General features: G+C 35.4%; 1 protein-coding gene across 1 annotated transcript in view; it reads right to left on the bottom strand.

Moving 5' to 3' along the window:
* The window catches only part of LOC149795549 (prominin-1-like), a 149,683-nt gene extending 127,454 nt beyond the window's left edge, over positions 1–22,229 (bottom strand). Inside the window, exons 1-3 of the mRNA XM_089963819.1 lie at positions 21,400–22,229; positions 1,387–1,430; positions 562–770 (exon numbers count right to left, since the gene is read on the bottom strand). Of these exons, the coding sequence (XP_089819945.1) occupies positions 562–770; positions 1,387–1,430; positions 21,400–21,631 (485 nt within the window). The 5' untranslated portion in view covers positions 21,632–22,229. The remainder of the gene's footprint in view (positions 1–561; positions 771–1,386; positions 1,431–21,399) is intronic.
* Positions 22,230–25,638: the final 3,409 nt, after the last annotated feature.

Below are 25,638 nucleotides of genomic sequence, written 5' to 3'. Positions count from 1 at the left end.
AACGTACGGTGAATGACTAACAATTCATAACCATTTTGTTTAGGTTCGATCTGCTGAGTAAAACTGTGACCAACTTTAACATGATTTAATTTTGTTCACAGAGGATAACAGTGGGCACATAACCTCATTTATACTTGGAATAAAGACCAAAACCATTTTAAAACGGACTATGTGCTAGATTTTGTAGATGATCTCTATGTCCTTAAAGCAAGAAGAATTTTGAAGCATTTGTCTCCTACATGTACTGAAAATACACTGACAACACAGAAGATGCAGCATTATTTGTTTTAAAGTATTTTATTATATATAGATTGTGGCTAAACAGGAGAAGAGGGAATGGTAGTCATGGAGGTCTCATTAAAAAGTTGTCAGTCAGGAGGTAATAATCATCAATCGGGACGGGGAATAAGGGATTCATGTCCAGAGTGAGAGGGAGAAAGAGATGCGACTCTCAAAAAAGTGTGCATTATGCTATAGCTTGAATTTGAACATTGGAAATGAGCAGGTGTTATTTCATCTATCTTTTCTGTGAAAGTTATAGCAACTAAGTCATATACTTACAATGCGAAAGTGGCGACGATGAACAGAACACTGGAAAGTATTAGTCGGTGGCAGTTGGCGCTTCCTGGGAACTCATGATTGCTTTTCGCGCCACATTTGCCACAGCAGCGGCAGCAGCAAAAGCAGCAGCCAACTAGTGGGAAGAATATGATGAACAGAACTCCTATGACGATTGCAGCCAAAAAGCCAAGTAAGTTGTTTTTTTGTACCTGCATAAGAGAAGCATTTAAAATAAAAAAAACAATCAAAACAACATATCCGATAAATTAAGGTATTTACATGAACCTATTTTTAAATTAAGGCATTTTACACACACACACACACACACACACACACACACACACACACACACACACATATATATATATATATATATATATATATATATATATATATATATATATATATATATATATATATATATATATATATATATATATATATATATGTATATATTGTTAACTATGGCTAATATATTGAAATGGTTCCTGGTTCCAGTTTTGCTGATAGGTGTCTTCAGATTTCAGTCAATATGGTTCGCATGCATACTTTTGTAATATCACACGTCTCAAAAAGTAGTTCCATGCAAACTTCACCAATACTTGATCATTTTCATCGAAAGTTTCAGATTTAGCTCGAGTTGTGATTGTTACCTGTTCATGATCAGTGGTAAGAACATACTTTTTATTGTTATGTCTACAATTATCTTCGTTGTCAAGAGATGCAAATCAAAACAGAGTGTATTTGAAATGGTTTTATAAACATGACACTTGGATCAAAAGTGTATATGATGAAGAAGAAATAATTTCATAAAAAGAAACTTGCCTGCGACGACAATCCTCCTACATCAAACTTTCCGTTTATGATAGCTGCAAATAAAGTTACAGCGCTCTAAGTTGTAAAAATGATGAAAGATACAAAGAAACAAACAAACAAAAGTAAAAACTTTTACAAGATTCCGAGAGGTCTCTTTGTCTCACATATTACTCCAAACTTGTCAACATATGAAACAGTAGGATATATTTTGATATGGTGAGATCACCCACGCCATTGTGCTGTAACATGCAGGACACGAATACATCACAGGTCAAAATTAAAACTCATTTGTCACTCGCATTTTGTATTGTACCTACTCGTGTATTGATAAGAGAAAATTGAAATTACATTAAAAAATTATTTGACCAATAAAACAAAGGGTATTATATCATAAATTAAAAATTAATAAACCAGTCAAACTGGCTTAGAAGCTATTATATGTCTGCTAGGATTGGACAAGAAAATTCATGTTGTATTGACTGCATTCACTAGCAAGCAGGGACATATGGCGTGGGCATGCAGCATTTTAATCCAGATCGAAAGGCCCCAGCTTCGACAATAAGCAAGGGTGAAAAACCGACGTTTGGATAAAAGAGCTCGACATCGGCCTATTTTCGGAATTATAGGAACGTTATAAACATTCATGATTTCTTCTTATGAAGCAATGAACAAGGCCTATAGATATATTAAACAACGATGTAAACTAACTTTGTTAGAAATAATCTCTGGAACACTTCACATATAATGTACACACAAAATGAGCAAGATTACAAGAAAGGTGTTTGACAAGATAGAATATTGAATATTACATTTATGTCGGTGTCAACCGCTTCGACGAAACGCAAAAAGGACAGAAAAACTTGTATCAAATATGAAAAAAGACAGCAGATATTTCTTCTATGCCGTAAAATATGTGATAAAGGCAATAGTGGTTATGTCGATAGGCCTTCGAATTACAATCTAGATAGATATCATCATTGGTTCCAGGTTATTAAAAAGACGAGTGGGAAAATTGAAAATTAATTGACATATCTGTAAATATGTATAATATTGGATGTGAGATTTAGCAGATCTGAGAGTAACTATATCAACTCTGTTGAATACTTGCAACTTTCCCAAGATTAGTATCGTAACAGATAATCATATAAAAAATGCTTGAATGTTTTTATATAACCGACTTATTCAAAAGATATAGTGCCCAAAGAGGCCTCGTTCGAGTCAAATGCATTCAAAGTATCACTTACCTGTAAAAAGCAAAACTGATACATATCACACTAACTTAGCGAAGCTCATCTCTAAATATTTTCCTGAAGAAAAGAAAACTATTCAGAAGGCACTCGGTGCACGAAGTACAATAGAAACGGCAAACGACACTTGCTTGGTCTATAATGCCGCATGAGGGCATTTTCTATGGCCCAAGGGCCGCATCACCTTTGTTTGAGACCCCTGGTGTATATATATATATATATATATATATATATATATATATATATATATATATATATATATATATATATTATACCGGTTGTCCTCCAATATTGAGTTAGTCTTTCCTAAATTGTACAAATACCACTATGTTACTAACAGTGACTCCCTAATCCTAATAGGTTTATTTTTGTGGTTTTCTACTCCTACTGAGTAATTTACTACACCAGGAGTCTATGGTAAATTCGAATAATAATAACAAATAAATCATTGTTAGAAAATAAAAATGTCGTACAATTTATAATAGTTTTTCCTAATTTCAATTCTATCCAATTCGACATCCGTCTTTACTCTTCTGTTTATTTCAATATTTGTGGAACTTTGGATATTTTAACAAAATAAAGTAAAGGTAGATGAAAAGTGATCTACAGTACGATGTCGTTTCGTGTCGTTGTATATAATGCACTGGATATCTGAAAATATTAGGTAGCACTATATTCAGTTGAGTCATCATTGGGGTACATGTTGGATTGAAGAAACTACATTATCTCTATGGGGTTTTTCTCGTTAGTACATTGGTATCATGCATACAAAGTATTTTATGCATACACAAGGAGACTAGCTTAATGCAGAAATGCATGTGTGATAGTTGGGTTCGAGATTAAGAATCGGCCTACAAATGCATGAGCAGTTGAACATTTTCACCTAACTTTGTTCATAGGTGTTTACCACAATGTTCATATTAAAAGTCTATGTGGAGACAGGTCCTTTCACGGAACACTTTTCTCTTCATTAAAGTAATATGTGGGAAGCAACTGTCTCCGTTTATATATGAAACTTACGGAGTTATTTTTGTAATTTTTTTCTACGATACGTTATTGATGGAGTTGAAAGTGGGAGGTTGTGATTTACAGATGATTCGAGAAGGGTTGGTATTAGTAGAAAGATAATGTATTGTAGGATCAGCTTTGCCGTGCCAATCATTTGATTGTTTTGGTTTCTCCATGCTCTGGCCAGATTAAAAATAAGTACATGTTATATGTGCATGCTGTGTAACTTTCTTTTGAAAGCTTGTGGCGGCAACTGTGGGAATGTAAATCCTTATTCATGGCGAATATTAGTTAAGTATGGGAGTAAACTTCCCTAAGTGTGTAAAGTACAAGGATGGATATTATTTGATTTTTGTCACAAAACTTTACTGGGTAAATATTTATCTAAATATTTTACTTGCTTTATGGAGCCGAACTTTGGTCGAGCGTTAGTTAAGATTAAAAACTGATAAACTCTTCCTATGAATTTTTTACAATGGTTGTTGCATTTAAAAGATGCGATGGTGGTGAATTAGAAAAACATATACTAATTTTGTGGCTTTATTTTTGCTAAACATAATAGTTGTCATAATTGAAAATGATCATGATTGCTTAGAGAAGATACTACAGTAATATGGTTTTTATTTGTAACTTTATGAATCCTTTCTTTCTTATTTCCCATCTTGAGTAGCCAATGGAGGTCATACAATTTTATTGTATAACAAGGACAAAACAAACTGTAGGAACCTAACAAAGATTCAAGTATCTATGTTTTGTCCATCTTCTACTCCAATTTAGTTTGTATGTGGGTCGGTAAAAGGGAAAAATGTCTCAGCAACTGGGTTTGTGTCCAGTGGTATTTTAACAAATATCTGTTATTAAAAGGATCCGAAAATTCGTTGATAAATGTAAGTAGTATGATAGTGGGACTTTTACATTGATGTAACACTCAGGGTCCATACCTTTCTACACCCCATGGCTTTCACGCACGAAGAGCGCGACTGAAGTACGAGTGAATCCTGATGGACACGAACACCAGTCTGACTCAGAGTCACTAGCCGGCTTTTCTTCAAGGATTTAGGCGGCAAGCTACACTTTGTGAACTGATTTTTCGACTGTAAATCAAATTCCTATTTAGTTTTGCTTCGTTGGTAGCTGTTCATTTCCTCGCACGGACAGTTCGATGGTTTCCCATTTCTGCCAACACTGTCTCGAACTACGCAGTGGTAATGGTTTTATCTTCGATAGTTAGTGTAACGAGTCTATGGTTACAAACTTAAGTAACAGAAACGAAGCAAAACTAACGAGTTTTTTAAAACTTAACAAACAGTTTCATCATCGAAGTTATAAATGAACAATGTGAGAGGAACATACAAGTATTATGAAGAGAATCCAAGCTAGTCCTTATAAGGGTCTGTGCAAATCCTAAATGAAAGAAACGTTCCGTATAATTTTAGTACCGGTCCTCAAAGAACTGTGACGTAGTCAAGATGACCTTGCCCAGAAATCCTTCGAATAAGTTCCATAATAATGTCACAGTCAAAAATATGTGCACTTTCTATTTCTTCTGAACAGTCCAAACAAATGTTTTTCTTATCGAAAAATATCTAAGAACAAAATAAAATATGTCTGCTGACTTAAAACAGGAACATAATCAATGTGAGTGGCTCCTAAAATCGGAATGAATCTGATTGCTTAACTTTCTCCTTATATGCACCGTATATTGCGACTATTTTTCACAACAGACCACACGTGACAACATACACTATTGATTTTACGACGAATTAAACATATTAACGTAACATAGAACAACCAATGGGAAGCCACATAATTATTCTCGAAGCAAAGATATCCATTCAGACAATGAGAAACTACGCCATAGGCGCCATTTTAAGTCTTATTATTTAGATTATTATTGTCAACCTTGCAAAAATAGTACTAACGTCTAGGCGCTTGGCATTAAGAGGTTAGTGATAGTACTGGTCGACCTGGTGTCAGGATAATGTGACTGGGTGGGACATCATGCTACATGTCATGATGCCCCAGTGCTAGACATCACTATAAACTACCACACTGCAGACATCGTAGCGATATGACTACAAAATTGCCAAAGCTACGTTAAAATTTCTAAACACACACACACACACTAATTGTCAACACATACGGAAACATCTATTTACAAATCCGATGGAATATTATCACATAGGCCAGACTGAGCTAAAGATATTATTACAGCAATTAATACGAATTATAAAAACTAGATAAAATCATGTACCAGAGATTATAAAATATATACATATACACGACATTAGAGTTTCCTAATTTTGCCGAGGCTGATTTGTTCAGTGTGAGAATATTATCTTAAATAATCGCAGTAAATGTGAGATACTAATTCCAAAAACATCACCGTTCGACACACACAGGATCGTGAAAGAATTTTGTACGTGGCCAATGCTGGAATTAAATTTCCTGCTCAGTGACGCGTTCGTGCATGAGTGCATCATATCCCAAAAAGACCCAAAAATATTGTATGATTTTTCAAAAATCAACCGGGTTTGTACCGCGTTGGAACAAGCTCGACATAAAATCGGTAACAAATACAACAAAAAGTGTGTAAAATCATTGTATGATATTGTTTATGATAACTTCAAGTCACTGATGTTAAGTGAATCTCAGATTGGAGCCGTTTACGACTTTGAAGAAGGCAGTAAAATATTTAACAAGTGTCACGCGTGTATGGTGAGTACCTAATCATACAAGGAATCGCAAAAGCGTCACCAACAAAATGAAAAAATATATGACGTTATGGCTCGGTTAACTGTAATTCACTGACTTGCTAAAGTTTCTCAATTCCAGCATGGACAAGCTCGTTAGCAAAGGTGCGTCGAGCGAAGCTTCCCATGACAAACAACAACTTTAAGATTATTTGTCGATACGTGAACGCCAATGATGAAACATGCAAGCTGCTCACCGGCAAGGAATCTACCAGTACTGGTATATGAGCCACTGGAAAAAAAAGGTTTCTGAAACCCAGCTGCTACCGATTGACGCATTTCAGTCGTCGCTGTCCTGCGGTTATAATTCCGCCGACGACTATGATCTCCAGAACAGCGTCTGGTTGGCATTTCTGTGTCAAATTCTCAGTAACTATAACGACCTGTATCTGTGCTCCTACTTGTTGCTGCTGGCAGATGTCTTAGATGCGTTCCACGATATCGCCATGTGCCTGTACAAGCTCGACCGAGCGCACTACTTCTCGTCCCCAGGAATGAACTGGCACACCTCCAAGTCAAGCTGGCTGGAGCTACTCATGGGCATTGACTATCTATTTATCGAACGTGGAATCTGTGGCGATATATGAGTGGCGAACCATCGCTATGTTCACGCAAAGAAAACATCCGCTCGTTGACGAATATGTTCTTATACACCACAAGAGTTACATTATATATATATATATATATATATATATATATATATATATATATATATATATATATATATATATATATATATATATACGAGTGGTATATCAGTGATACAGCGTACATACTATACATATATTTCATTTATACCACATGTAAATGAACATATTTGCACTTGGAACGGAGTGTTTTGACCGAATGAATGAACTCCTCACATCCCTGCGAGTGTGTCCACTGCTAAATGTAGTTCTTTGCCTTTTCTTCTTGTTCACATTCATACTTGCAAATTAAAAATTTGGTTGTTTTCTTTTGAAGTTTCTGTTTTTATTCACATTGAATAAATCAATATAAGACACTAATGATTTAAACATGAAAAATGTTGTTTTCGTGAAGAAAGTAGAGCACTGTCAACACGTTAGCTTCTTGTACAAATTGTACGCTCAGGCATTGACGTAGTGCGTATGGAAATTAGCGTGGAAAAGAAACTAAGCGAAGTGACGAAGCAGCAAAGGTAATTCAAACATTTTAATATATTTACAATTGATTTAAGTCATTATTCTGCTTTAATTGACATAGCTACTGACCATACAATTCTCTCTCTCTCTCTCTCTCTCTCTTCCTTTGGATGGTTTGGCTTAACTTTACCATCATTCATAGGTCAAGAGTCATCATAGTATGACACAAGTGAAAATCCCAAATGCTCGTATTTTCATGGATTTTAGCCCGTACCTTGCTACAATGGTCCAGAGAGTAAGGACATTTTCATTTTTAATTCATAATAATCGATTTTTAGAAAATTATAATAGATTTTCTAAACAACAGCACCAACAATAAAGTATTAAATACGTTACAATAAGTCTGCGACAAATTTAACGTATAGTGTCGACAGGTTATTTCAACTATGTATCATTGGTATTATGAACAATGTAGACAGATCTCAAGGAAAGTGTAAACATACCGTTACGAAGAACCATATTCTTGCAGGTTACTTGGTGCAAGCTCAGTTTTAAAGTTTTCATCCAACCCAAATTGTTTTTTGTTTCTCTCTCACTGCATTTTTCTGCGTATGATGCCCTTTATGCATGATAAGGGAGAGGTGAACGTAACAAAGAAAGGATTGCGATGAAACTGTGTACCATGATAAATTCATTTAGAAAATGTGTGCTATTATTATTGTTATTTTTATACGTCATTAATGATTAATGATTGGAAATTCGTCATTGATGTATAGTCCGGCAGTTGAAAGAATGTTTATATATTCATATTATTGCGCCATGGGCGGATCACAATTTGATATACCAATAGTATTGTTACATCAATTTGCCTTATACCAACACTTAAAATGTCATGTTATTTTTAATATATATATATATATATATATATATATATATATATATATATATATATATATATATATATATATATATATATCCATCAACGGTCTGTATGGTTTGTATGGTTTGATAATGATGCAACTATCACGTGAATGCTTTACTTCGCAATATGAATATTGTGAGCAAATTAAAGAGTTAATGCGTCGAAAAACCCACTGAGGAATACTTGAGACTGCAACCAACATGTAATCGATAATTATTGCCAATAAAAACATCAAGAGAGCAAAAGGTGATCCCCGAGTTGTTGTCGAAAAGGATATCCTGCACGACATGCACATGGAATGTTTGCATGACCGACACGAATTCTCAAACCCAGTATAACGTTTTCGGTCGCGCAAACATCGCATCGGTGTATATCTTTTCATCAAGGTGAGTTCGTCCCTGTGGGACACCAAGCGGTAGTTTATCAATGACAGAATGGACACACAAGCGTAAGGGCACAAAGCGATTGGGTAATAAAAAGATCATAATGGAAATTGTGTAGTCGCGGAAATGACTTGTAATCAACCAGTACAGATGCACTACTAGGAGGCTAGGACCCTCTAGATTAGATCCATTCCTGGCCGGATTATAGCGTGTTGGTTGTTCTGGAATATGGACCTGGTCCGTGTTCTTGAATGTATAAACGGATCATATCAGGTCAGTGACACGACAATATATATCTTGCAGCTCCTCCGGGCGTGCAAATACCGTATTAGATTGTTTCCAAATAAGTGACTCGCTCATGGTTGCACCGCAACGGTCGTCTGCTAAATTGCTTTGGCGGGATTCAAACCAATTTTACGCGTGTTTTCATTGTTCAACGCATATATGACGTTACAATGAGGTGTCAACCACATTTGTGACTGACCATGAATCAACCGTTGCTGCGCTTACGGATGCCTATTAATTGTTATGCATGTGGATTTAACCACGGTGAACCCTGACATATACAACAATGCACCAGTTTTTCACAAACGAAGCAATAGCTCAAATAATTCTTTACCTGTACCCACTTGAAGAAGCCGTGACCATCTTAGCGGTGAAAGTGTGCAGTTACGTTTGAACATGTTTACGACGCTTGTTCAATCTTTGGAAATCAACGTCTCAGCATCTAATTATCTGCTGACATTGATAATGGTTAACACTTATTTGTATATGTGTGCACACATTCAACCTTGCGGAGAAACAAGACATCCGCCTGATGAACGTAGTAGGGGTTCTCACATCAAACAATCAATGGGAAATCTTTCTTCTGGCAGGTCAATGAATCTGCCATAATACTCGTTTAGCCAGCCACGTTAAAGCAACGCTATTACAAACATTTACTGTAATCAATAATTTTCCAACGGCAGATTTAAACTTCTAATGACCGCAGGTACTGTAGAACATCACGGACGTGATCCGCTCCGAAGTCAGGTTTGTTATATCGAGGCTTTACATCGAAGTACAATCTTGGTTTTCTTGCCTCTTTTGATTATTCATCTAGCGATTCTGTCTCCGACAGCCGCGTTCAAGACATAGTTGAGATATAAGTCGGCATTTTTACGACAAAACATTGATTGATGCCTTATACGAGGAACTACGTTGTTAAAAGGCGGCATCGACATGGTTTGTGGGTTATTCCCCGGGCTTCGAATTATCATGGGAATCCAGTCGTAGGTTGAGCCGTGTCCGAGGCCCACAATAATTGTATGCAGGGAAATGTTTTCACCAGGATATTTACTCCATGGCAGATCAGGAAGTTTCGGATATCTTGCAGCGATATCACCCCCAATGGTTTTAGACCTGCACCTTCAAGATTTTTCTACATGGAACTGAAAATTCAAACTAACGTAAATTTCTTGCCTACGCACGCGGCCCACATTCAGGATATTGCTGCTTTGTTTTTAAGTGAACAAACCCGAGTTGGATTTGCGGTCCATGTGCCTGGTCAAATCGTACACAAAGGAATGATGATTTGCATATAACAACTGGCATTTAAAATACAAAACGACTAAAAAATGTTTCTACGTCATGATTCGCAAATGAAGCCTCAAACGTCCAAGCACAATGAAAAAACTGTTGCTTTCGTCCAAAATGGGTTCGTACGTTCATTATTGGCCCAGACGGATCCGGTGAAACTCAACATTTGCTGAATCTGATCATGTAATGTATGACGTGAAATCAGTTGAACGTAATTGCGTCGTCGGCGGACAGCCAATCAATCATGCTTGAGCTGCCGCCAAGAAGGGAGGGTGCCATCCATTTCGTCTGTACGATAGATGAAGCCCATGCCGTTGATGACTTCGACGCTCGAGAACAATAATCTTACAGTGTACGTCGTTGTGATGCTTTACCTGGCAGGATGACTGCAAGAGTGTTTTATCGGGGCTAGCACGTGAACGCATGTGATATATGTGATCCAACGATATCTACAAGTCCCCAATGTAATTCGAAGAACCATGGTAAATGTCTACACTGGTGATATCCTCCAGCGATGTCCTAACAAAGGCGGCTGACCTACGTTGCAAGTGAGGGTGGAAACCGCCAGACCTTCTGCGCGCACACATAGATGTCCACGAATTTGTCTAAGATATATTGTTTATGGAGTAACTTCACAGCAGCGGGCTTCAAATAAACTTGTGCACTACTGAAAGCTCAGAACATGTCGAAGATATTAAACAAACCACTGCTAAAACCGCGTCGCAAGTGGCAACAGAAATACAACCTGGTCCGAACAGGCGTGCGCTAACACGATTTGTACAAATATATGAAATGATAGAAAATTAAAGGATGTCGAAATTGTACTTGCACATGCCCAGAAACAACCACCCGGCTTCTAATCAACAGTAAATATGTACCGAGGAGGCACGGATAACATTTGTTTAAAAATCCATAGGGTTTTCTCGTTAATGTACCTGCCATTTGGGAAGAATATATATTGAAACATGAAATGTCTAAGGATAAGTAACCTAAAAACATCAGATACAAATGGCACGGATGAATATTTTCAGACTGAACTGTAAATACGTAACTATCCTGTAGAAATCTTACGTTGTTGTAGTTTAATGAAGTCATTGAACAATATGCATGGATGCAAAATCAATAAGAAAACTCTACGATAATTTTCGTGGTACATATGAAAGATTCTTGAAAAGCACATGGGAGTCACCGGAGGAGGATCTACTAGCCGAGCAGGATCTGCCTGCAGGGGACTAGGAAGATTCCCTACAGGTGGAACTACCCGAATATGGAAGCGAAATCGTTGGTAGTGAGCGCAAACTTGTGACCACAAAAGGTTTAAAGGCAAAGTTCAGTGCTTGTGCCCATGAACTAGCAACAGATTGATGAACGCGTGAATTGTCTGGACACACTCGAGGGGTCGATTTACGCAGGCAACAACGAATCAAAAGCCATCAACGAGGCCGTGTAGATTTGTAAGTAGTTGTTAACCATCCACATTGGTGATGGGGATATGTTCCTCTCTCTTACGCATGACTTCATTGAATACGTCAATGGTCTATGGTGCTTTCTTTTAAATCATCAAATGTGCTTTATGAAATCACTGCCTGTATGCAAGCTGTATCTGCAAATACAACCAGAGGGTCGCCTCGATGATCAAGAACCCGGTAAGCAGCAACAATTTCAGCGCCTGTCAGAAAGTTATTAATAAAGCTTGTTAACAACGTCCATCATAAATGGCACAAGAACCGATTTATTGATCACAAATGCAGAAATGGGAAGCCGATTGCAGTTGTGGAACGGATGCAAAAGTATTAGACAAAATCGATAATTTAGAAGTGAAAACTACCATAGCTTGATTCAAATATGGACGTGGCTGTGTTGGTAGATGAAAGTGTCCGAGATGTTCAGTATTATTCGCATCAGGTTAAGAATCCTGGTCAATGTGATACGATATATAAATACAAATGCATGAGACTTCTCGTAATTTGCTCCAGTGTGAGGTCTTTTTGAAAATCGAAGGAAAACTTGTACAAAACGACGACGCTGGAACCAACTACGACTTCGATACTAAGATTGTATTTGTCAAAAGCGGCATCATGGCGTTGTTTAACTGCACGTTATCTCCTTGATGAAAAGTAAATCGAAGCATCTTTGAGCAAAAACTACACATTCTCTAATACTGTCATCAAAAGCAGATTGAACTGAGTTGAGTAACCGGGTTGTTGTTGGCGTCAATCTGAACGATCTTGCTATTTTTAAGATAAAACTGGAAAACCTAAAGCGTCCAACGAGGACATCAGCAACGTTGACTTGAAGCCGCAAGGAGCCATCACAAAAATATTTGCAAAAACACCAACAATAGACCTCAGTGAAATATAGACTTTAGTGTGCTCGTTGCATTTATCAATGATAACGTTGATTTTGCTAATACTGAGATGAAACAATACGTGGATGTAAAGCCTCCCCCTCCCCCGTCGGAATCAACTTTAACCTCAGCAATGGACTTAGTAGCTCCATGGCTCGAAGTTACAGGAATATTAACCAACGAAGAAGAAAATAAAATAACGTTAAAGCAAATGGCCGACTTGTTTTTATGGGGAGCGAACTAAGCTTTAAAATACTTAAACCTCACATCCTGAAGGTGCTCAAGTCCGGAAAATACTTGCTTATTTTAACTGGAACTAGAACTATGTGGGGTTTGATATCAATATTGTTAAATAGCCAACTGCTTTCTAGTTCAACCAATATCGCTAGTCATCAAAGATAATTTTTTAATTCTTTTCCCATACACACCATCGTGGTCGTTGGACGTCGGAGATGAAATACAGTTTGAAGTCCGCAACGTTTGTCCGGAAGGGTACTTAATCGTCTTTGGCGTATGTGATTAAGATTTTCCATCATATTTATGTGATGGGTTTTGATGGCATAAATACCAATTTTGTTCTGTTTGTCGACAATTATCTGACTCTTATGTACTCAAATATAATGGACGCGATGGCAAGATAGAAACAGATGGCTGCGACCGCCCTGACGTACCAATACCAACTGGACACTAGCATGAAAATGCACGTGAAAACAGCCAGTCACTGACTACGTCGTCGTCGAACATTCAACCACTCAGGAATTGTTTTAACAACGACGAAGTCGAATTGTTTTGTATATATGTAATTTTTGTACGTTTTATTCATGGCTGTAAATTGCAGTGATTATCTTTAACTGAAATTTCGTATGTGAATAGGTTCTTTTTTAGATATTAAAGAATATAAAATTGCATTGTATCTATAAATAAATGCTTAGATTTGTGTTGACAGTTATTAAAAAATATACTTGTTAAAATGTTTAAAGTTTCGGGCATTTTCCCATTGGACAGATCAGTCAGGTGGTCTCTTATAAGAATTAAGTTAATTCCCATTGGATGGGTTAAATTGTGTGAGTTCTTTTACGATTTTGGAAATTTACGATTTGTCACGTTGGAGTAGTGATAACATGAGTGTTTTAACTTAATCACTCGACTAGACAGTTTCCCTACTCTTATTTCTTGTGGTTTTTGTTTCATTGTTAAATGGTATAAATAGAAAGTGCTCATTGGACTATAATATTTTGGACTATTATGAACTATTCAGAGGAGTTCTGCAAAATGCCATTTTTACACGTCAGGAATGTTGGCGAACCAGTAAGCTTATATGGAGCATTTCATTCTTTTGGATTTCAATAGTACTTTTCGGGAATATTTTGGATTCAGTTCATAATACTATACGCTGCTCTTAAAGTTTCATTTTATAACATTGATATTGTTTGTTAAGTTTTATAACACGTCTTGGTTTTGCTTCTATCTGTTATTTAAATTTATGATCATAGAGTTGTAACAGATATTTGACGATCATCGAGGATTCAGATTTTAGCAATATTTCAGAAATATTAAAACTGTTTTGAAATTTAAATTAATTTTATTTAAAAATTATGTTGTCCCTGGTCTTTTTATTTTCATTGAGAAAACAACGTGCTAGGGTGGAGAGCTTTGTTTCCAATCCGACCCACGAAGGGGGTTTGAGTGTTTAAGGAAAGACGAGGTTATGACGCTTGTCAATCGCTATTCTCTTTTGGACATAAAATCTTCATTGTTGAAACAGGAAATTAAAACATTTTGGTCAGGTATTTGGTGGAAAAGGAAACTTATGGCTAATGAGTCGCCATAGAATTCACAGACAAATTCACGCCTGTTACATTTCCCGCAAATAACGTTAAACCAACACTGATACAACGATAAGAAGAAAAAATCTCGGCTGTTATTTAACAGGGGCGCTCAATGTATCGGTTCTTGGGCGAAAACGAGGACGATTGTTTAATACACCAGTCAACGGCGTAATCAGAATTATTCTAAGTACCAAAAACGATTAATCGCCCGAAACATAAACATTCCCTAGGCAGATATTACAAGTGAAGAAAGCTAAAGTTTGGAAGGCATGTGGGTGTTGTGTCCAACTAGGTAAGTATGTCGAGCATTTGTACTATGCGATCAATATAAGAACTGTGATGGGCCTTCAAAGCTGCTGACGAGATAAAATAATTGGAACTGAACAAAAAATGTGAGATGAAATCGCCAAGAGAATCATCGCAGTACTCGTGAAATACGAGCGCATGTGTAACACTGTGCATGCTATTTGTTCACTAGCAGCCGTGACCACTGTTGACCTTAGTATGGCTGAAATAGCCACTACGGCAAAAATTAATCACAATTTCTTTTGAAGCCATATTAGCATTAATCTGTTTGACTGGTGTTGCCGGCAAAATAATTTCTCAGCATTTACATGAACTAAAATTCGGAAATTCTCACGGCGGCGCAAAGTAACGTCAGCGCGATTACTAAACTCTACTAGGTAGCTATCGAAAATAATAACATTAAATTGGTGGAGTTCGAGACCGTGTTGGCGGAAATGGAAAACCATCGACTACTACGTGTGTGGATACGAACAGCTACCAGCGAAGTGTAACTACAATATGCAAATGATTTTACAGACAGTACAAATCGAGTAAACAGTTGAAAAGGTCCAGATTTCCGCTGTTTCGGACTAATGTTCGCATTTGCGCTTCAGCCGCGCGTGCTCCTAAAAAAAGCATGATGAATAGAAGGCGTGCTCTCGGATATATAAAACATTTGAAAACCGCATTATTATAATAATACGTACTTTTTATATTAAGTAAAGTTGGGTGTGTTTGTGTGTTTTGGGATTTTTAACGTAGCTTTAAAGGTGATGCTCTTACCAATTAATTGTATTGTTTGTTTTTATTTTTCAAACTGATGTCTTAGTGTGTGCACGCGTAAACTGAAGCCACGAACTATAACGCCCTAACCACGTACGCCACTTGAGTGGTTGTGTGTAAATAAAAGTATCATTAAATTTATTATGTTCTTTATATATTTTTTTTTGTTTATATTAGTACAGTAGTGTTCATTAGTTATAAGGTCTGTTAAACCAAGACTTATCCTAAGCAATAACATGGTCTCAACATATTAAAAAGATCCTCATAGGTTCTGTTGAATTTCCGGAAACTAAATGGAATTAGTGGGATTTTAGAGCAAATGACCTTTTGGGAACCGATCATTATTTTCTGTTTATGATTTAAAGTTATTTCCTGCTGACTATAAGTAACATTTTTGACTAGTCAACACCTCTCCAGGAATAATAAGAGATAGTATAATAATGATTAATTTCCCTATTAACCACAATGGTATACAATAACTGGTTGGCTCAGAAAATACGGTAACACAAAATGCAATGCAATAACAACTGATTTTCTCAGTAAGGTGATACACATTGGTATGCAATAACAACGTATTGGATCAATTAGCTTGGCAATACACGCACAAACAACACGAAACAAACTAATCAAATTATGCTTGGCCTTTTCCAAGTTTGACAGGTTCCCCAAGACTTGATAAGATTTATTATTATTATTATTATTATTATTATGATTATTATTATTATTATTATTATTAACATGGATTATATTACGTTATCAGCTGTCACGTTAGCAATGAATAGGTCCTTACAAACAAAGTTAGCAATAACGAATAAAAACAATAACAACGTTGTCAAGTAACGTTTGAATTGATCAATATCTGGGATGATTATTAAGCAGAATAGAAATTGATTATTTCCCTGGTGAGAAAATTTTAAGACGGAACGTACAATAGCTATTCAAATGTGATACTCCTTTCAAAACTCAAGTTCCAGCAATCTGAAGCTGAAATCTAGTGATTATTATGTTAAAAGTAGATTTGACTTAAATGTTGAAATTTTATCTGCCTAAGTTAATTCAGATCAATGTAAGGAATTAGTCTGCATGTAATTTTGATAGATTGCCCATTATATATTATACCTATACTACAATCCTGAAATGGTGTATTTCATCTTAGAACTCGAATTATCTAGGCCAAAATCAGTTGTCTATAGCAAAACAAATCGCAACTAAAGTTAGTCATGGCTTTTCCACATGTACGCAAAGTGTTATAACTAACACTCGTGTATCCTATGATCATTCAGGAGATCTGTAACAAGGCCTTAAAAGTGGGGGGGGGGGAACGAAGGTAATGGCGGTTAAGTTTTCATAAACTGTTATCCAGAGTAACCAGGTGTGTTGTTTCTGGCAAAAATATAATATTGAAATGGTCATCCTCCGTTTAGTACGTAAATAATAATGTGTCCAATCTTCATGTCGAATTCCAGGCTTAAATACAGTAGTAACATTTATGGTAATGCTGAATCTGGGAGTTTGAATCGGAATCCTGTTTGTATAGCTAAACATGATCCGGTATGGAATCCTCGGTTTGTATCGTTTATGATATGAATTATATATGAGCCGGTATGGCATCAGGTATTTGTATAGTTTATAATATGAATTATATTAGCCGGTATTGAATCCAGGATAAGTATAGTTTATAACATGAATTATTTATGAGCCAGTATGGAGTACTGGGTATGTATAGTGTATAACATTATTAACATATGAAGCGGTTTTGAATCATGGGTTTGTAATGTTTATAACATGAATTATGCACGAGCCGGCATGGAATCTTCGGTATGTATACGTATAGTTTATAACATGAATTATGTATGAGCCGTATTGAATATTGGGTATATATTGTTTACAAAATGAATAATGTATCAGCCGATATGAAATCCTGGGTACGTATAGTTTATAACATGAATTATATATCAGCGGGTAGTCTTACATTGATAAATAATAGTCATCATTAATAAAATATCCAGATATTCCATCCATGTCCATTATGATAACCCAAGATGACCAGATTCTTTTAATATGACCGATTGCATAGCAACAATAAAATAAATAAATAAGTCATATTTGCTATTGTTTGGACTTTCACGGTTGATATCACGGTGTTAGGATACTTGTTGTCAAAGACATATATGTTTACAAGTACAGAATTCACTCAATACAATTAACTTTTGTCGGCTTCCTGCATATCAGAAATGGTACGATGATAAAACTAGTATAATGACCTCAGTGTTCGGTTTGATTTGGGTTTTTGTGTGTGTGTGTGTTTTGTTTTGTTTTTATGTTTTAACAAGTGTTTGGTTAGCGAATGTTTTTAAAAATATTGCTTAGTTATCATGATAAACGTGTGCTCCAGACAAATGTTTACCTCTAACACTGGTTCAGATTTAATACTCAGTGAGTTCTTTTGCTACAGCAAACATACACGTTTTGTATACACATTTCACAATTTACTTAATAGACGGAAATACATTTTGAAAAGGATACTTTCATGATTGGTTAAGTTTTGTGGGTTTAAAGCCATTTTCTGCACATGATAGGCTATACATGGCCGCTAGAATAGTTGGTGGAGGATGACCTGGGCAGATCCTGGGATAACCCACCAACCCACGGGAAGCTACAGGCAAGCTTTGTCACTTATCCACGCTGGTCGAGCTGAGACAAACCCACACGGACAGAGGTGAGATGTGAATGATATGTAAAGACAAGAGCCTCAGTCCACTCAGCCACCCGAGGCCTTAAACTATTCAGCCACCTGGAACCCATATTTCCACGAATGTGGACCATTGCACAATAAAGGTAGAATAAATGATGTAACAGTTATAAAGGTAGAACACTACTTGGTTGTCTGGATAACGACGCTAAATTTCATCAGGCAGGTAAAGCGATAACACGCTGCGGAATTTACATTTTTTATATATATGTACTACATTGCAATTTGGTATCCTCAAAAGCTCTTTCGGTTCTGTAATTTTTGTAACCTATAAATGCTATGACAATAGTGAAAGGTTTCATTGTCTGATTAGATTTGGTCTTAAAAACACTTACTTATGGGAAATTAAAGAATACTGCTCATTTCCGTGCCAGGCAAACCACGTTTACTAAACTGAGTTCCTTGTGATTCAATTTTGCACTTAATCTAAATTACCTTTAAAATATTTGATATGGTTTTTTTCTCAGGGCTACATGATTAAGTATCTCAGTAGCGCAAATCGATCTAGCCATTGCCCGAAAGTAATGAATAAGCCATTGCCTGAAAGTAAGGAAATTAATATGAGCACTAAAATTAAACTTATGTTAAATAAAAAGAATTAGTTTGATTTTGTATGACATCAGAATCACAAACCTTTAGCATTATCATCAAGCATATATTTCAACATAAAGTTTGAGTTTAATGATACCGATGTATTCTATTTCACATTCTATTTTATGTTAATTGACACCGATATATTCTATTTCATATTAATTGACACCGATATATTCTATTTCATATTAGTTGACACCTATATATTCTATTTCAAATTAGTTTATACTTTAATCCCATTTTTTGTTTTCAGAAATAACTATGACGAAATGTAAATGGGCGGGCGGCGGTGGCGGGATGGTTTAGTTGTTAGTTGGGGGAGATGTGGTAGGGGTTGGGAAGGGGACTGGGAGGCTAAATTTGTAGTAAGTAGTTTGTCTGAGCACAAAATTCGGGGCATATTTAAACTCTTAAAATAAACAGTTGTCTTCAAAAATTTCACTTCGAGAAAGATTAATAGGCATACAATAATTGCTGGAAGGTGCTATTGGTGTTATCATTATACCCACTGACATTGACAGCCTATTAATAATTTGTTCATTTTTTATTAAAACTTCACAGAGGTTTTATTTGCTGAGATTTCATGTATGTATGTATGTATGTATGTATGTATATGATATATATATATATATATATATATATATATATATATATATATATATATATATATATATATATGTGTGTGTGTGTGTGTGTGTGTGTGTGTGTGTTGCTTAATATTGTTATGTCCTGGTCTCAGTTATACCAAGAATCTGAACCTTCCTTATCAATTTGAGGTCATGAAGATATGCTTCTCATTCATTAAGACATTTCTATTAATATCGAGATCTTTATCATACATAGAGATAGTGCAAAATGATTAAAATAACTCATTCATCTACAATCGTTTTAAGTCATTTTAATCAGTTTTAAGTTAGGCTTACGAGCCTAAACCCATGTTTACACGATATAATGTGTACATTATTTTCACGAGGACTGCATGTGGTGAATATCTTTAAATGCTTAATCTGTTATCCACCTCAGTTAAAGATTTATTTTTATTGATATTATTATTATTATCATTATTATTATTATTATTATTATTATATGCACATTACGCAACTATTATTAAATTAATCACATTTGAGAAAGTAATCATACTCTACTCATAAATAAAAATAATAATATTTTGCAAAGAATTTTATTTCTTATTTATTATATATATATATATATATATATATATATATATATATATATATATATATATATATATATACACACATTCTGTATATTTTAGCATTTTGACTAAAGTTTATTGCACGCTAAGGCATTAATAATCGATAAATAACGATATCGTTCGATATACTATGAGCGTTGTGTTGAAAAAGCCACGCACAAAACACTCTGGAATTTGTTAGTATATTGAAATGATCAGTTTTCTTTGCAACGTAAATCAGTCAGGAATAATCGACTTAGTTGTAAGTGGTCGCGTGCAGACGCTGATGTGAAATCCGGGAAGGTGGAGTGGTGACGATTATAACACTGTATATGGTCAAGTAATATGCACGATCATTCTTTACGACAAGAAAGTATGTAACTATCGCTTGGAATATATACTATGAGGAGATGTGTATATTTTAGATCTATTAGTCAATCTCAACGGTCAAGACCGAGCAAAAGTATTAAAAGAAATAACGACCTTTTCATACAGTACAGCAAATAAAAAGTAATCGTAAGTACATATCTAGAATTATATGATAAAATGCATGTTAGAAAGCGTTGTGAATATACATATCTGACATAATTAACAATTTCTAATTTGTTCACACATCTACTTTTATTGTTTCAAGCAGTTTAAACATTTTGTATGTTATGCTATTTAAATATTCTAATAGTCATACTTGTACCAGAATGGTCGGTGTCATGGGTTAATTGATAAATAAAAATGTCAAAATTTACAGCAAAATGCACATACTGTGAAATTATTTAGCATTTATCTTTACTATAGGCAAATATATGTTGATTGGTATAGAATTCGAAGCATAGATGAGATATTAATAGTTTGGGCAAAATTACAAATCATTTTTTTCATGCACATGAAACTGACTTCTGAAGAAATGGGAATACTATATTGCTGTCGTTTTAGTGAAACGTCTGTTATTGTTTCCTATCGCTAGTTTCTAACTGGTCTAATTTTTCTTTTCTTTACATTTTGTTATGAAGGGGTTTGAGTAGAGAGATCTAGAGTTTGAATTAAATGCCTTTTAAATCTTGAGTGTTCAAGATGAAATTCCATGAAAAATTTAAAATCCAGTACTTGGAAAGAACATACTTGTCATTTAAGATACAACTTTACAACTTTATCTTACTTTCTAAAGCAAGGGTTTGTCTGTAAAATTATACCCATTAAATATCCTTACAGAGTCGTGTATTTGAATTGTCAGCATTAAAACAATACTTACATTTGATGAAATCAACTGGTAGTTCTCCTGGAAGGGATGTACGAATAAAACTCCTGGCAAAGTCAAACAGAGGCTCCATACCACTCTTTTTATATACTGTACCCGAGGCCTTGTAGTCTCCCTCCTCAGGGAGGGGTTTCAGCTCGACGGAGTACTTTTTGCTCACCACATTGGTAAGGCAAACTGTCGCAAACCAAAAAGTTATTAACACCGTCGACATAAACCTGGGCATTCTATTATACTGTGTGAATACTATTCCAATGCGGGAACATCGAACCAGGACCCGTATCGCATCCGAGTCCAAATATGAGTCACGAATTAGAATGAGAACAAGTACGGGACTGACGTCCTGTTCTTAAACCCTGTAGCTCAACCTTTATCTGCCGCACAGACCTCCACTCTTACCGATTTTCCTAATCCTCTTGTAAAATTAGGTTCAAGTCCGTCGATACCCGATCAAACGAAGATTTAAAGATTTAAGTTTCAAACAGTATACTGACAATTGCTAAATCGTTTCTTATCTTGACGAATGGAGGAAGTGTCAGCATGTTATGAACGACAATGTTTCAATAGTGTCCTTAATTGCTGGCATCCAGGTACATCTCTATGTACTGATAGTAACCCAAACCGGTCTGCACACTAACACTGCACCGCCCGAGGTTCCTCGTGAATCAGACAGGAACATATGCCGCTCGTAAAGAAATGTGTGATAACCGTTTTCTTCCTATTTCAAACTTCACGCTTCGCAGTGGAGAATCCGGAATGTGGAGATAAAATCTATGTGTATCTATACGATTTTGTCAAAATGAGACCGAAGATTCGACAAATCTAGATGGTAAATATTCGCGCTATACTCTATGACAAATTTCTTACTCATCTGATGAATTCATGGTTTGGCCCCGGGCATGACTCATTTGTCACCTTCACATTTAATGAGCTTACCTTTTCTGTGTGCGGGGGTGGGGGTCGCCATTATGTAGATTTGCACATAGTTTAATTGTTATATATTTACATTTTAAATACTCTTCTAAATGATAATATGGTTAGAAACATTTTCTTGTAAGATATTAGGTGTAATATTTTCTCCGGATAAAATCCGGAGATAAAGCTTTTTTCCAAGTATTGTCAATGACTTGTGCTAGATAACTAACCGCAACTGCACTAGAGTCCAACTACAATGGCTCGTACTGGAGAATCCTTGAAAAATGGACGTTCCACAGAAAAAATGAAACAAGCGAAAATGTGATTAGTATATACAGAAATACAGGATTAGGTAATAGCATTATGCCATCAAGAGAGTGTAATAGTAAATATGTGTCATCAAAGCAGAAAATACAGATACCGGACTTTGGTGCATTTTATGTTGATAGTAGAATTTGACATTACTATATGTGTAAAACAGTAAATATAATAAGCGATGGAAAGGGGAGTGTAATGATTTTGTATTCACGATTAGAAAGCTCGTATGTAATATTTTTGTTACAGACATGCACGCTTACAAGGATGATATTAACTCATACCAACCAATCAGCCACCCAAACCACACCTATCTGCCACCCAAACCGTGCCCATCAACTACCCAAATCACGGCTATTAACTAACCCCAAGCCACGCCCATCAGCCACCCAAACCCTGCCTAACCAACCAGATGCCAACAATCTAAATAAACTACATAGCAATACAAGTGCAGGAGAAATAATAGTGACTTAACTTAATTAATCTGCTACGTGCATGTATAAACATGTTTTAATATTTTAGATTTTTTCACGGGATGATCCAGGACTTTGTTCAAATTGTGTTCGAGTTTCAAATACACTGAGGAAAGTACTCATTTTCCAAGAATTGAGGTGAAGCCGAACCCCATCAATCCATTTCTGTTGTTTCACCGTTGAAATATAAGATTTATTTTTAATCTTGTATAGGCCTACATTCATTAAATAACCGTATCACATTGTTTGATACTGATTGTACAATCGTGACATCTGTTACGTAGTTAAGGTTAAGGACTCTCATTTATCAAACATCCGAGATAATGCGTTGTAAGTTTAAACAAACGATTACATTTTGTATGCATAGTCTTCCCCGGTTGTTTCCGATACTATTTCAGCCAACATTTGCTCTCTGAAGTGGCGATAAATTTGATAAAAGAATGGGAGACACATTGAAGTATTCATCAATTAAATTATGATACAAGAATGGATACATAAGGCAGTATTCAACGATTAAAACGCATAATTTCGGCTTGAATATTATTATTATTATTACTACTACTACTACTACTACTAATAATAATAATAATAGTAATAATAATAGTTATTATTATTATTATTATTATTATTATTAAGAATTCGTGAAAGTTGTCTATAGACAATAGACAACAAACACATTTGTTTACAAACAGTTAACATGTAACATGTACATAATAAGGAACATTACCTCAATATATATATATATATATATATATATATATAACGTACGCTGTATCATTTGATATAATAATATACAATGAGATGCAAACATTTTCATCAAAACGAAACGAGTGAGAGAGAGAGAGATGTGGTGAGAGATGGAGAGACTTACCATAAAGGCATTTATTCATTGTTCATCCCTGGGTTCCTTTTATTGGTATGTTAGTCTGCCAACCCATACAGTGATAGAGAAAGGTTGTGGCAACGTAGAGCGGCCTTCGAACATTTAAGTATTAAATAATCTGCATTTAGACCCGTATTAATAAGTTTTATCAAACATGAAGAAAGAAAGAAACATAAACCAAGCATTAAAAAGATTGCAGCATGTGCATTCCTCTTTACAAGTAGTTTTACCTTACAATCTTGACCAACTACTGCAACTTTGTATCATTGATGTTGTGAACGCTATCAAAATCCAATGGAACGTTTGCACCTAGCATATAAGAAGTCCCAGGTTCATGTTGGTTACTTGTTTCAAATTCAGTTTTCTTTCCTCTCTGACTCCACATACTTCTCCGTATTTATTTCCCTTATTCATACATATATCCGTATATACATACATACATACATACATGTATGCATCCATCCATCCATCCATCCACCCATCCATCCATTCATACATACTAGCATGCATACATACTATCATACATATACGTGTGTATGTAAACATACGTACAGATATGCATACATGTAAAAATATCTTCACACATTATTAAATACATATACAATTACGACAAAATTTAATTTTCCGTGCGATTTAAAATATCGCTGCAAAGCTTAAATATAATATAATCTTTCAATTTCTAATCAAAACATTCCATGCAGAGAAATAATTTGACAGAAACACATTATAATGTCAAATTTAGTGCATGTAAATTTGGAAATGAACAAGTCGCATGACCTGAAAGTAATAAAAATCTACAAGCCAGGCCACTGATTAAAAACCTAAACACCTAAAACACAACACATAAAGCATAACTGCAAAGACCTAACATACATATAACCTTTTCGAAGTACAATTAACTAAATCTTTGCAACATATGAAACATTAAAGGCCAAATACAGTTATAAACATTTCAACAGCACTAATACTGAAACACTACCCATGCAGCAGTGTATGACAGCGGTAGCAACATTTTTATTCCTATTTACATTTGGATAAATTGCTCATGAAATTTGAAAGTTTAAAGCTAAGTGTTTGAATCTTGTTGGGAGGGAATTCCAGCGTTTTTCTGGTGCCTACCTAGAAGATAGTATCCATACACGGTTTAGAAGATAGTATCCATACAAGGTTGTAGAAGATAGCATCCATTCATAGTTGTACTTAAATTACGTAAATTAACAAGAAATCTACCAGAATGAAATCTACCAGATCATTTAAGGTGATTGGTCTTTGCTTTTATCAAATGTTGAAAACTTCATTTCAAGTGTCATTGTTTTCAGTATTCACACTGTTGACACATTTGCCAGATACTGGAGTTTAGTGCAAAACTACTTCTGTCCTGTTGCGACTCATTTGTGTTAAACGAAGTAACAAAGAAAGCAATAGCGTTAATTTTAGTAAAACTAAAAAAAACAAAAAAAAACAATGCATTTCTCTGGAATACAAAGTGAAAATTTAAAAGGAACTTAGAGCATTTTGAATTACGTCCCAAACGGAAATGTAAAAGTGTAGTGTTCAATAAATTCCAGTATTGACAATGCTGATGTTCCAGCAGTCTTAATGTATCATAGTGATCTAATCCAGAAGGTCCTTGAATGAACTCGCAAT

This window comes from Sinohyriopsis cumingii, chromosome 7, assembly GCF_028554795.1.
Source record: "Sinohyriopsis cumingii isolate HCF-2022 chromosome 7, ASM2855479v2, whole genome shotgun sequence".
Lineage (NCBI taxonomy): Eukaryota > Metazoa > Mollusca > Bivalvia > Unionida > Unionidae > Sinohyriopsis > Sinohyriopsis cumingii.
The sequence above is the reverse complement of the archived record's forward strand: the minus strand, read 5'-3'. Positions and strand labels throughout refer to the sequence as shown.